At 41.0% G+C, this 14,267-nt stretch overlaps 1 protein-coding gene across 1 annotated transcript; it reads left to right on the top strand.

Moving 5' to 3' along the window:
- The first annotated feature begins 4,092 nt into the window (after window positions 1-4,092).
- On the top strand, window positions 4,093-13,217 carry LOC146712880 (Fc receptor-like protein 2). Its single transcript, XM_085445075.1, has 6 exons — window positions 4,093-4,147; window positions 4,694-4,729; window positions 10,460-10,732; window positions 10,812-11,057; window positions 11,134-11,292; window positions 11,429-13,217. Exons 1-6 carry the CDS (start codon window positions 4,117-4,119, stop codon window positions 11,443-11,445), a joined length of 762 nt encoding a protein of 253 aa, XP_085301201.1. The 5' UTR covers window positions 4,093-4,116; the 3' UTR covers window positions 11,446-13,217.
- The last annotated feature ends 1,050 nt before the right edge of the window (window positions 13,218-14,267 follow it).

Raw genomic sequence — 14,267 nt, 5'->3', positions numbered from 1 at the left:
ATCACTGATGTGTAAATATTCCATTTTAAGTGCTAAGCAATATATTAAAATGTGCTCGGGCCAATAGTTAACCGCTAGTATTAAGCTACTGCTTAGCGATTTCTGTGTGTTCTAACATTACTGTGATTCAGTTGAGTTAATTAGCTTTCCAAAACAGGATAAATATGGGAGAGTGGATCTTACAAGTTGATTTATTCTTAAAAGGGTAAATATAAGGGTTAGGTAATAAGGTATATTTTCTGTTGCACTAAGACCTTGTGTGATGTAACTTAAGTTATTTCATGATGGTTGAGACATCGTATAACTAAAATAATTTGTTATACTTGAGCAATACTTGACTGAAAGATGAGTGATGGAAAAAACATAGATAAAATAGTCATGTATTGGGGCGACCGTGGCTCAGGGGGTTGGGAAGCGTATCTGTAACCGGAAGGTCGCCGGTTCGATCCCCGGGCTCTCTGTCCTGGTCGTTGTGTCCTTGGGCAAGACACTTTACCCTACCGCCTACTGGTGTTGGCCAGAGGGGCCGATGGCACGATATGGCAGCCTCGCTTCTGTCAGTCTGCCCCAGGGCAGCTGTGGCTACAACTGTAGCTGCCTCCACCAGTTTGTGAGAGTGAATGAATAGTGGTATTGTAAAGCGCTTTGGGTGCCTTGAAAAGCGCTATATAAATCCAATCCATTATTATTATTATGTATGCACTCTGAACTGTGTGCATAGATTGGTTTTTGACCAGGACTGAATCATTCGAGATCTGAACCCTGTGGGTTCAGTGGCGAGCCAATCCCAAGAGAGTGACTGTCGACGGACCAGAGTGCGGTGTGGCCAGCCGTGGGATCCATCTTCAGCGAACCTCAGGACTATTACTACCTTCCTTGATACAGATAAGACTAACACTTTAAAACTCTACCCGGGTAGTGTTAGAACCAATGGACAGAAACACACACACACACACAAGGAACTCTAATTTCTCTTCCCAAAGAGAAGTGGAGCAACAGGAGCAGAAGCTCTTTAATTGAAACTCTTTGGAGAATTTCCTTAAAGAGGATGTTTGGTTTTGATTTTATTTTTGGACCCTTTAATGTGCGTTTGTGCACTGTAGGAAGCAGACTTTAGACAGGCAGGGTTTGTAAACTTTACAACTTTCAATACAGTTTCTATTCAAATCACATCGTATCTATCACTGAGTGGTTCCTTCTCTGCTGATCCTTTCAAGGCTCCATAGTCTTACCTAGAACTTTCTGATTCTGGTCCAAAGTTGTCGAGACAATAATTTAATGTGTATCTCATATTATTTAATTGTAATACCTGTTACAAAAGTGGTGTCAGATAAAGGATGGATATCCTGGATAGACTTCACTTGTGTTGTAGCAGTGGGCCCAGGAGAACAAGAGAAGGATGAAGACTACAAAGATGGAGGGAAGCAAGACAGAGGGAAGAAGGACAGATCGTTGGTCTGTCAGTTTTTGTGCTTCTTGTCCTGCTTTTGTTTGTTTCTTAAAATGAAAACTTTGTGTTACCACGGTGTCTGTAAATCCACAGATAAGAATAAAATATAATATATATAAAACTCTACTTTTGACCTGTTGTATTATTTTTTCTTCTCTCACGATCATAATGACGTAATTAAACTTCACTCTTTTTATTTCAATAATCATGTTCTGCAAATATTGTGTTGACTGTATCAGTGCAGTAAGCTGAAGCTGAGGTTCTTCATCATGTTTTTATTAAAGATTTACGTGTTTGTGAGCAGATTTTATTGTTTTAAATGATTTTACTCTATTTTTATTACACTGACTGAACAATACTGTCTTTACCAAACAGCCGGTCTGCTACAAGCTGACAGTATCACACACTGTCCAGGTCTGTTAGCAAACTTTGATCTGAGGACAAGTTTAGATTTGATGACTCATTTTACACGTCGTAGCCTTTAAACGTTGATGAGCGAGTGAATGAAATGTAGGATAATAGAAAAAGAGCATTTAGTTCTATTCAGACATTTGAAGAAATGGAGACATTTATAAGCTGTCATTACATTATAAAGTAACAGGAAGGTGATAATTTACCAAGAAAAATTTACTAGAAAACCAGCAACAACAAGCTGCAAGAGCGCAGACAATACTGGGATAAAACACGCCTTCAGATCTGTATGTGTCCATCTCATCTCCAAACTCTCCTCTTCCCACAGATAAGAACAGAAACAAAATTAGCTCAAGCACGTTATTTTGATAAATACATTTTGATTCATGAAGTTAATTCATTATACTTTGACATGATTTTTTTTGTGATTATTATTTTTTCAATTATGCGTTTGCTTCTGTCCTGCTAAATTCTAAAAGTTCCTGCAATTAAAGTCTAATTGTGGACGTTACATTCTTATTCCTTTGTGAAGCAGTAAACTATTGTAAATACGTTACTTGTAAGTAACTTCACAGAATTGTTATATTGTACTTTTTACAGATGTTCCTGTAAAACAGTTCTAAATGTAACACGTACAGCAGCACTGATGTTATCAGTTTGAAAAGCTTCCTCCATGAAAGGCTAAAGAAGAATAACATGATGCTAGAACATCACATTTTATAACGTGACAGTAAAAATAACTCAGATTGCCTTTGATGTTTTCTTCCACAATCAGAGCTCTGAGCTCCCTTCATTCAGAGGGAAGTGCAGAATCCTTCAAAGTAAAAGCCTTTCTGGTTTGGATAGCTCTGCGCTGCTGAGCATAAGTGGGGTGAGCCTGGGTCCAGCTACATGAGTGGTGTCTTGTTTTGGTGAAGCTTTTGAATTGTTTGGCCTTTGAGGCCCGTGTGGAGCTCATAGAGTAGGCTGACACTAAGCACAGAGACCCACAGTGGGGCCCGCAGTGGGCGTAACACAGTATACAGATCATACATAAAGCACCTGTCTGTCTGTCACATCAGTGTCTATTTATAGCTTTCCACTGAAGAGGAAGAAGTGTTTTCTGTTTGAACCATGTGCCGAAACAACGCCTCCACATTATGTGGAAAACTGAGGGAACCCGCTGAGCAGCTCCTCCACACTTCACCTCAGTGATGCTTTTATTTTATAACACAAAGATTTAATCATTTATACGTTTGTGGTTTCCTGTTTGTTGCACTAAGAGCAGAGGTGTTCAAGCTTGTTCCACATGAAGCTGCTCAGCAGTTTGTTTGCATCAGCTGATTCAACAGATCAGTAAACTTGTGCTGAAAATAACTTTACTTCACAAACAAATGAAAAAAGGATCATCGGGAAGCTCTTGTGTGCTGTGATGCTTGTTGATTAACTGAGCATTAATAAGAAAAGTGACACTCAGCTCCACATCGGTGCTCTGCTTGAACTTCATCTCACCTGGAAACAAGTGACGTGAACAGAACAGCGCTCCGAGCGCGCTCAGAAGCTCCTTTGTCCTCACTGCATTTCTACCTCCAGCTAAACCTGAAAAGTGCCGTTTAGTTTGTGCACTGAGGCCTGTGGATGAGTGATGTCGATTCAGGACCACAATCAGATGTCAGACCTCAGGTTTGAGGGTTTATCATGGGTATGTTTTTGCTCTACTGAACCTGAGGAAATGTACATGTTAGTGGTTAAAGGAGCGAGCGGTTCTCACACTCCTGTTAAAGAAAAGAAAATCCCCCACCCGCAGCTCACTTCCTCTCAGCTGAACTGCTCACACCTAAAGGAAAAAAATGCAGCTTGTGTTTTTCTTCCCACCAGCTGGAGACTTAATTTACATAAGAAAACATGTTTTAGGTTCAATACTTAAAAAAAAAAAACAAAAAAACAAAAAAAACCAAGACAAATAAAAGTTTATGAATCTTTCAGATTAAAAATAGAAATTTCAGGTTCTTCGCTTAAACGCACAAAAAAAAAAAACCATCATTATTTTCCTGTCAGTGAACGCACCATGCACGTATCATCTGTGGCTGTTTTCTCTTCATATTAACCTTTTTTTAAGTTTTATCTCTTCTTTGTTACTTTATGCTGCAAAACTAAAGAAGCTGGCAAGAAGGTAAAAGGTGAGAAAACCACAGAGTCAATCACAGGAAGGAGGAGGGTTTAAAAGACGTGAGCATGAGCGGACCAGAGTGTTGGTAACATTTCCGAGACAGAGGATGGAGGAAACAACGCTGCTGTGTCTCCTCTGTAAGTACAATATGTTTTTATGGATGCTGAGATTTAACAATAACCTCAGAAACTCAATGTTCAGCAAGTTTGCGGGTTTATAACATGTCAGAGTGTAAAGCTGGTCTGCAGGTTTTGCAATAAATGTTCTAAAACAGTCGTCGTGTTCAGAGTTTTTAGGATTTTTGAGAGAAGATATGAATCCCTTTCTCCTGCCCTAATCTAAGGTTGAGTTCAGAGTAAATGATATCACTGGTAACCGATGTTTGCAGTATTAAACAATCACACCTTATCCTTCAGGCTGATCCACACCTATCTACAGTTTTAAGATCTCTTTCCTTTTGGTATTGGCAAGTTTCTGAACATTTGCCTAAAAGATAATTGAAGCCGACTTTAGTCACAAACCAGTTTAAAGAGTTTAAACTTTGGCAGTAAGAAGGAGAGGGACAGTTATGAACTGGAGCAAACCAGACAGCCCCACACTGAGAGAAGTGAAGTGGAAAATGTTGGTGTCACTGTCGTCTTCATGAGTGCGAAACCTCAGACTAACCTGCTGCTTTCTTTTAGTTCTGACTGCAGTGCTGATCTGCACGACACACCAAGGTCAGTGAGCTTCTGTTATACCAGTGTCTGAAAGTCAGAAATAAGCAAAATGATCTCATGTTTTGTGCATTTATTGCTGCTGATGTACTGACGGTCAGGCTGTGGTGCAGCTCTAAGACACCACATCCTCTCTGCAGCTGTCATGCAAAGACTTTCCAGCTTTAACCGCTGCCTGAGCAAGAAGGAAGAAAGAAAAGACCCAAAGCTTAAAATCTGTATGTTTGCTGCTCTCTAGAAATGTTTGTGGGTCTTATAGACAACAAAACTGATAAACTATCCCACAAGTACAAAATAACTTAACGTGGAAACAAGTTACAAAGATGTTGATTCTGAAAGATGTTTAAACAACATTAAAACTGAAACTTTATTTCTTTGGAAAAATATTTTCATCTAAATTTCATGGAAAAAAATCAACACTTCTGCAAATTCATGAACAAAGTCAAACCCACGCTCCCTCGTGTGAGGCACCAGTGCTAACCCCATGATGATCCCATGATGCCCACACACGTGGAAACAACAACGTTCAAGTCTTCAACTCACATCTCAAATGCACAGTGACAGAAACATCATTTACATGCAGATACATACGCTGCTGTGCAGCAACACCAGTCTGTGTATCTTGGGTGGATGTTGTTACAGGTGTTGGGTCATTTGTCCAAATCTTTGATGTATTTCATGTGATCTAACTGTTAGAGAGGACAGTGGCTCCTTCTTTTAATAGCCTCTCAGAACTTTAGCACAAAAACAGCCAGAGTTTGTTGCAGTAAAGCTCCTTCAAGCCTGCTCATCTCTGCTACCTGATGAAAAGCAGTTCAGGAGGTCGACTCAAATACCAAGCAGAGCAGAAGGGCAGTTAAGAGTAAAGCAGGGTGATGGGACTTTTCTGGAGGTTGTGGAGGCGGGGCACGTCAGATAGATGAGAAACGTGTCAAAGAAGAACGAGGCGAGGACCCTCCAGTGGTTTGACAGTCAGCTGGTGACAAAGGCAGTGAAGACCCTGTGGAAGCCTGGCAGGAACATGGTAGCAGTCCAGTCCTACTCGAGGATATAACAACAGACAACACAGGACCATCCAGCACACCGGCTGCTCAGGTTCGACCCACTCAGGACACTCAGTGTTTGAGGTTGGCCAGCTCAGGACATTTAGGCAGCTTTGGACGCTCAGGCTCAAATAACAGTGGCTCAGTGTCTGGAGTGTTCCCAGGCAGAGCGGCAGACAGATGCTTGTGAGAGCTTCTTCTTTAAAGAGGGCGCAGGTGGAACGAAGGCAGTTGGCTCATAGCTTCACCGGTGAGGACCTGATATGAAGCAAACTGGAGTGCTGAACAACTGGACCCTGTAAGGTCCTCACAGTAAGACTTCCTCACAGACTGGTGGAAATGAGGCTAGAAAGCTGGGCAGCCTGGATGACACTGGAAGGCTAGACGTGGTTCTGGATGTTGCCCACGGTCTGTTGAGTCCAATAAGAGGGAAACCAGTTTATGATGAAAATCTCAGGTCAAGGATGTTTCTTTTTCTTTGTAGAAGAGCAGGTTGCGAAGCAGGGCTAAAATCAGAGTCTTCCTCCTCTTATATTTGTTCTTCTATTTGAGTTATGGACGAGTACACACTTGAAATATTTGGCAGCTGTAGCAGTCGCGGAAAATTCCCTCTGTGGTAGAAAATCTCACAGATGCAGTCTTGATACCAATAGATGGATAAAAACTGGAGGAAATCCTCAGAGGCCTTGAAAACTCCTAAATGGAAGTAGCTTCTTCTGCTGGGTCTATTCTGTTGGTCTGAGACTGGCTTCCCTTCATTGGCTTCCTGTTAAATCCAGGAGTTGAATTCGAAATCCTGCTCCTCACATACAAGGTCTTAAATAATCAGGCCCCATCTTATCTTAATGACCTTGTAGTACCATATCACCCTATTAGAGCACTTCGCTCTCGCTCTGCAGGCCTACTTGTTGTTCCTAGAGTATTTAAAAGTAGAATGGGAGGGAGAGCCTTCAGTTTTCAGGCCCCTCTTCTGTGGAACCAGCTTCCAGTTTGGATTCAGGAGACAGAAACTCTTTTCTTTTTTGCTAAAGCCAATAGTTAGGGCTGGATCATCCCTTGGATACAACAGTCTCAGGCTTCTAGGGAACATCCAATGATGAAGTGAGATTTTTCACTTCCCTTGTGTTTCCACTACAGTCATCATAGTTTCCACATAATCGCAGAGAGCACAGACGTCATGGTAAATTTTAGCTTTTAATGATTTCTTTGAAATGTTCTTTTTGAAGGATTAATTACAGTACCGAATATCTATCTATCTAAAAAACAAGAACTGTGAGCGCAAGTTTGAATTTATTTTGGATTTCCTTTAATCCAGAGTGAATTGTACACAGTGCCTTGAAAAACTTTGATTTTGTTGGTCTTGAACTTTTACACTTTTGTTATCTTACAATCAAAAACATAATTTTTATTGTGATTTTCTGTGACAGACCAACACAGAGTAGCACACAATTGTGAAGTGGTACAAAAAAGAAAAAGAAGATGCATGGTTTTCAAAATTTTAAGCAAATCAAATCTGGTTTGCCGTGTTTTGGATTCTGCATCAATACTTTGTAGGGCCACCTTCCTCTACACGTCTTTGAGGTATGTCTCTACCAGCTTTGCACATCCAGAGACTGAAATCTTTGCTCATTCTTCGTTGCAAAACAGCTCAAGCTCAGGCAGATTCGATGGGGAGCATCTGTGAACAGCAGTTTTCAAGTCTCGCCACCGATGGGATTTAGATCTGGACTTTGGCCATTTTAACACATGAATATTCTTTGGTCTAAACCATTCCATTGTATCTTTCGCTGTATGTTTCCAGTCATTGTCTTGTTCAAAGGCAAATCTCCTTCCCAGTCTCAAGTCCTTGGTAGCCTCCTACAGCTGTGAAAACTATCATTTTAATCTCAGCCAAACTGATTTACTCAGGAACAAATAAAACACTGAAAAAAGTCAAACAATAACATTTTTCAATTATCCAAGTGACTTTTATATCATGTTCAACCTGAGTAGCGAAAGATCGCGGGGGTCTGAAAATGATTTGCTGGGAATTCGGTGTTCTCGCCGTCTCTAGCAAGCCTTGAACCCCCAGCTAGCTATCAAGCTGGTGGGTATCAGACGTAACCAAAAACATTGGAGCACTTATGCAAAAATGATTACTTGCTGCTAGCAGGTTGTTAATGCCATCCTTCAAGTCTAAAACCAGCATGTTAATACGTGGAGATCCTGAAAGCTGCTCCAAATATGATCAATTATATTTTAAAGATTTGTGCAATTCAAATCAGTTCAAATTCTTTTTTTCTTTCTTAAAGAAATCTTCTACATCATGTATATTTTTTATGCCATGTGTCATTCCATTGCAAATAATAATCACAAATGAATTAAGAGGAGATGGCTGCAAAAACTCAGGAGCTGTGATTTCATCACACACTGCGTTCTAGACACCGTATAAACTTATGAAGTCCGGCGAAAACACAAGTACACACGGGCGTACATGAGTATTTGGCCTAACAGTCTGCAGTCTATGAACTAACCTCAGCTAACGCCAGCTAACAATGTTAGCTTGTTCGCGAGTATCCTTCACTAATAGTAATAACAACCGCAAAGCAATAGTACGTTGATCAGCCCATTTCCAATGAAGAAATGCCTTCCTGCCCGTGCACTGCTGGCTCTGGGTCCATTGTGTAACTGACGCCACCAACAATAACAGGACGCTTACATTAGAGCCTTACTGTGTGTTTTGTTTCGGTTTCCAGCAATCAGAATCAGAGAAACTGTATTCATCCCATATGGAAATTGAGTATAGAAATGTTTTAAAAAGAGGACACGTGTTTTTCTCTAACCCGCTCTCAGCCATGCTATATATGACATATGCCCAGCTAAACCTGCGCCCGACTGCTTTCAATCCACAAAATTGGAGAAGGCATAGAGAGGGGACAGCCAAACATATGGAACCGGAAATGACCACTGTGTATTCTATTTATTTCAACAAAGTAACTGTATTCTGATTACCACCGATTAAAAAAGGTAATTCTAATGGAATACAGTTACATTTTGTATTTTAAATACGTAACACGGGTACATGCATTCTGTTACTCCCCAACACTGCCTTTGTTTGTCTGTCAACAATAGCTTTCTTCTTGCCACTGTTCCATACAGGCCAGATATGTGGAATGCACACTCACAGTTGTCCTGTGGACAGACTCTCCCGCCTGAGCTGTGGATTTCTGCAGCTCCTCCAAATGGACAGTGGGCCTGTTAGAAGCTTCTCTGATAAGTGCTCTCTTTCCTCGGTCTGTCAGTTTAGGTGGATGGTCATGTCTTGGAGTGCAGCATCCTTTTTCTATTTCTGGATGATGGATTGAATAGTGCCTTTTTGGCTTTTTGTTTTGTTTTTTATATATAACCTAACCTTACTATAACTTTATCTACATCTTTATCCCTGACCTGTCTGGTGAGTGCCTCAGTCCTCATGATTTGTTCACTAATGTTCTCTAACAAACCACTGAGGCCGTCACAGAGCAGATGTGTTTATAATGAGACTAAATCACACACAGGTGAGCTCTATGATCTAGTTAGGTGACTTCTGAAGGCAACTGACTGCACTGGATTTTATTTGGAGGTATCAGAGTACAGGAGGCTGAATACAAATGCACGCCACACTCTTCAGACTTTTTAAAACCATGTATCATTGTCATACAAGTTCACAATTATGTGCTACTTTGTGTTGGTCTGTCACAGAAGATCTCAATGAAATATTTAAGTTTGTGGTTATAAAGTGATAAAATGTGTAAAGAGGTATGAATCCTTTTTCAAGACATTGTATTTACACTCACTGGAATCTTTTGATAGTCGGTCCCACTGCATCATTTTTAGATCCTGGACCTCAGTACTACAGTAAGTGTGTTTGTGTCAGCCGTGTACGTCCACTTGTTGTTTCACAAATGTCTGTATCCTGACCTCTTCTGGTTGTTTGGTAGTATTGCATTTTCTTTCTGACACCATGTCTGACTTTAGTGTTTCTGGAAAGTAATTGTAATTAGATGTGCTCAGCATGAGAGGTTCAGTTATGAGCAGTGCATACCTGTTACTGTAGCAAGAATTATTCTTCAAATAATCAGCAGAAACATAAAATCTGTTTAATTAAACTGCAGTTTATTTACATGTCCATCAGCTTCAGAGACCAGTGAGGATCTTTAATTCAATTTAATAAAAATCACTGAGATGGAAGAAATAAGAATTTCCACTTTTACTTTTCATGAAGTCAAAGACTTGATTTTAAAAAAGTGAATACAATTCTACATTAGCTTAGAGTTAAAGCGTATAAGTTGGTAAAATACAATTTATATATAAATAAGAAAACTGTAACTCACAGGTGTCGAACTCCAGGCCTTGAGGGCCGGTGTCCTGCAGGTTTCAGATGTATCCTTGAACCAACACAGCTGATTTAAATGGCTAAATTACCTCCTCAACATGTCTTGAAGTTCTCCAGGAGCCTGGTGATAAACTAATCATGTCATTCAGGTGTGTTGGCCAAGGGTGAGATCTAAAACCTGCAGGACAGCGGCTCTAGAGGCCTGCAGTTTGACACCCCTGCTGTAGATTATTGGAATAAATGACAATAAAATACATTTTTGACAGTACGACAGACAGACTCAAAGTGTAAAAGTGTGAGGTTCAGTGAGTAATGTCTGACTACTTTTCCTCACAGCTCGCCTGACTGTGAGTCCCAGCAGCTCTCAGCTGTTTGAAGGAGAGTTTGTGTCTCTGAGCTGTGAGGAGGACGACAGCTCTGCTGGATGGACTCTGAGGAGAAACACAAGCAAACGACAGAGGACTCGGTGTGGAGATGGGTGGGGAAAACCAGCTGGTTCGACTAATTCTTCGTGTAACATCAGCTACATCTTCACATTGGACAGTGGAGTTTACTGGTGTGAGTCCAGAGAGGGTCCCATCAGTAACATGGTTAACCTGACAGTCACTGGTAAGCTGAGTGTGTGGAGTTAGTGTTGATGAAGCTGTGTGTAAATGGATGAAATGCTGTAGTTTGTCTCTGTGTTGAGGTGGATCAGTGATCCTGCAGAGTCCTGTCCTCCCTGTGATGGAGGGAGATGACGTCACTCTGCTCTGTAAAACAAACACCACCGGCTCCAACCTCCCAGCTGCTTTCTATAAAGATGGTGTCTTTATTGGGAACCAGTCTACAGGTCGCATGACCATCCAGCATGTTTCCAGGTCTGATGAAGGCCTCTACAAGTGTGACATCAGCGGTCATGGAGAGTCTCCACCCAGCTGGATCACTGTCAAACGTGAGGAGCTTCACTCTGATTTCAGCTCTTTTTTTCATCAACACCTTCACCTAAACAGGTGTGATTCTCTCTGCAGGTAAACCTAAGACTGCAAACCCGCCCATTTCAGGAGCTCCACACCCAAACTCGAGTCATCTTCACTCTGACTTTGCACTGATGCGCTACCTGCTGGTGTTCTGTCCGTACTTCATCTCCACTCTTCTTATGGTGTCCTTATATCGACAGAGAGCCACAGGTAACACTCTAACCTGTCAGTCAATCAATGAACTGTGGGTGATTGAATTAATTTGTTAATATTTCATGTTAGAATAATACAATAACAATCATAATAACAAGAATCTGGATTTCCTTTCTGACCTCGTGTCTTGCAGGAGCTCACCTGAACTGAGGATGATGATGATGCTAACAAAGAGCATCACTTGTGAATTTCACCAACAACTCAAGAACTCGTTCACAAACAGTGAAAGCACACAGACGTGTGTTTAAGCTGAGCGTGTGAACACACAAATGCTCAGTGTCAGAGCACGCATCCACACAAATGATGAAGGCTCAGCTGTCCGACATACACCGATCAGGCATAACATCATGGGTGAAGGTAAAGGTGAAGTGAATAACACTGATTACCGCTTCATCATGGCACCTGTTAGTGTGAGGGCTACATCAGGAGTAGGTGAATAGTTAGTCTTTAAGTTGAGGTAAAGGAAAAATTCAAGTGTAGGGATTTAAACGAGTTTGAAAAGGGCTGAACTGTGAGGCTAGATGACCGAGTGAGGACATCTGAAAAACTGCAGGACTCGTAGGGTGTTCCTGGTGTGCTGTGGTCAGTCTTTATCAAAAGTGGTCAAAGGAAACAACAGAAAGAACCAAAGACAGGGTCATGGGTGGCCAAGGCTCATTGATACACGTAGGAAGTGAAGGCTGGCTCTGTGGTCCAAACCTTAGCTGCTGTAGCTCAGATTGCTGACATAAAGTCCTGGTTCTGATAGAAAGTAAACAGAAGATGGTATTGAGTATTGGTCTGCTGGTAAACAGTATTCCCTGATGGCTGTGACTGCCATCGGCAGGATAATGCGTCTTGCCATGAAGCACAGATGGTTCAGGAACTGTTTGAGGAGCACAACAACAAGTCTGAGGTGGTCTCCAAATTCCCCAGATCTCAACTCACACAATCATCTGTGGGACGTGCTGGACAAACATGTCTGACGTCCCACCTCCCAGCTGAGAGGACTTATGGGATCTTTTGTTAACACACTGCCTGTGTGGAGTCCATATCTTGATGACTGGGCTGTTTTGGCAGCAAAGAGGAGGGAAAACACAATATTAGGCTGGAGCTCATACTGTTATGCCTGGTCAGTGTATATCATCACATGAAATAATAAGAACAACCAGTTATTTAGCTTTTCAAAAAACAGCAATCTATGCAGATAAGCTAAATTGTATCTCTGGTTAATGTGAACAGATGAGGACCCAAAACTGATGTCTGGGGAACTCCTCAGAGTGGCCGGGCACCACACAAAGATATTCAGAGCAAGTTAAGGTGGAAACATCTTCAGACTGAAGACTCCTAAACTAAAGACTGTAAGCTTTGTAGCAGATCCACAGAGAGTGAGACAGCCAGCGCGCTGTTATCACGTCACTCACATTCAAACTACCTCCATAAATCAGCTTTAAATCCCCCTTAAACGGCAGGTTTACTGGTATACAACAGCACTGGTTTAACCTTTGGAAACAAAATTATTAAAGATTGCTGAATTCACATTTTATTCTGCATGTTTGCTTTCTTTATGGAACCAGCAGGAGCAGCAAAAAGCTCCAGAAAAACTCAAACTGGATTAAACTGTGATCCCAAAAGGAAACGGCCAGAGAAGAAGAAATCTGAGCTCTGTGTTTTCTTCTGGTTTTGGTAGAACTGGGCTAAAGACCTGTCTTTAATATTTAGTATTTTATGTTAGTAAGAACATAAAAGGAACAATTATGATGGGAAAACCAGAAACGAACAGAAAGATTTATTTCTTCTGTTATTTGTTCTTTTTTTTTTTTTTTTCTTTTTGTCTTTTAAATGTTTGTGACTTTGTGACTTTGAGAGTTTGGAGAACCTGAAAAATCTGTATTTATTTTCTATGCTTAGGGGTATTTAAAGAGGAATAAAAAATGACTAAACCAAACAAACAGCTAACAGGACATGTGCATTCCAGATTTATTATTCATGACTATTTTATTTCCTGGAAACTTTCTCGTGTCATTTTTAAACTAAAATCTGAGTCACTGTCCAAATACATCTTTTTACTTGTTTGGGTCTCTCTCTTTTCTAAAAATTTATTTCTATTTCTAAACATAATGCTTTTGAAACCTGCTAGTGAGAATGCATGATGGTTAGATTCTTTCTACCCCTAATTCTAATACTTTTTTGCCCCACTGTATATCATTCGGATTGTCTACATTCAAAGGAACTACTTCCTCTTCCGCCTTTCATAGTCATGTGCGAAATACGGCTGTATAAATGTCTCGCAGCCCCTTGGCGCGCGCACTCCCAACAATGGCTGAGCGTAATTGGAGTCATGTGCGGACGTATTTTACCTCCACAAACAGCTGAGACGTGGTTTGCGATACATGTGGCAAAAAAGTGCTCCAAGAGTGAGATGTTGTGGCCATACTTTCCCAACCTTGAGACCTCAGAATTAGGGAGACAATCAAAAGGGCACATTTTACAGTGTTTATTTATCGGATAAAATACGTTAAATGTCACCGTTATTATTGGCCGGCCTGGAAACAGCGGGGTGTCCAAATTCAGAGGCTGCTTCCACCTGAGGACCCGCCTTCGCGGTCTAAAGAAAGCCGCGTAGTACGTCACGAGCTCCCTCGGTGGAGTGAAACTCTGCCGTCTGCTCCTTGCTATCTAAAATATAACAGGACACTGACGTAAACTCTTCTGTTTAATCAGTTTTCTGTTTGACGTTTATTCAGCTGTGTGAAAACCCCGGAGGAACCCTCCCGAGGGATTAATAAAGTTAAATTTAATTTAATCTAATAACTTTAATCTCAGCCAAACCGATTTACTCACGAACAAATAAAACACTGAAAAAGCCAAACAAGAACATTTTATTGTTATCAAAGTGACTCATATATCATGTTTAACCCGAGTAGTGAAAGACCGCGGGGGTTTGAAGACGATGTGTCGGCTCAGATATTTGAAGTTTACACAGCTACATT

Source organism: Copadichromis virginalis, linkage group LG3 (genome assembly GCF_057382275.1).
Source record: "Copadichromis virginalis isolate Kocher_CV1m ecotype Utaka linkage group LG3, C_Virginalis_male_GT1.1, whole genome shotgun sequence".
NCBI lineage: Eukaryota > Metazoa > Chordata > Actinopteri > Cichliformes > Cichlidae > Copadichromis > Copadichromis virginalis.
This window is presented reverse-complemented; position numbering and strand designations above follow the sequence as displayed.

Bases quoted from the DNA above. Each gene is read 5' to 3' on its own strand.
- LOC146712880 (XM_085445075.1), top strand. From the start codon at position 4,117: ATGGAGGAAACAACGCTGCTGTGTCTCCTCT. The intron at 4,148-4,693 runs GTAAGTACAATA...GCTTTCTTTTAG, and splicing joins AACGCTGCTGTGTCTCCTCT to TTCTGACTGCAGTGCTGATC. The intron at 4,730-10,459 runs GTCAGTGAGCTT...TTTTCCTCACAG, and splicing joins GATCTGCACGACACACCAAG to CTCGCCTGACTGTGAGTCCC.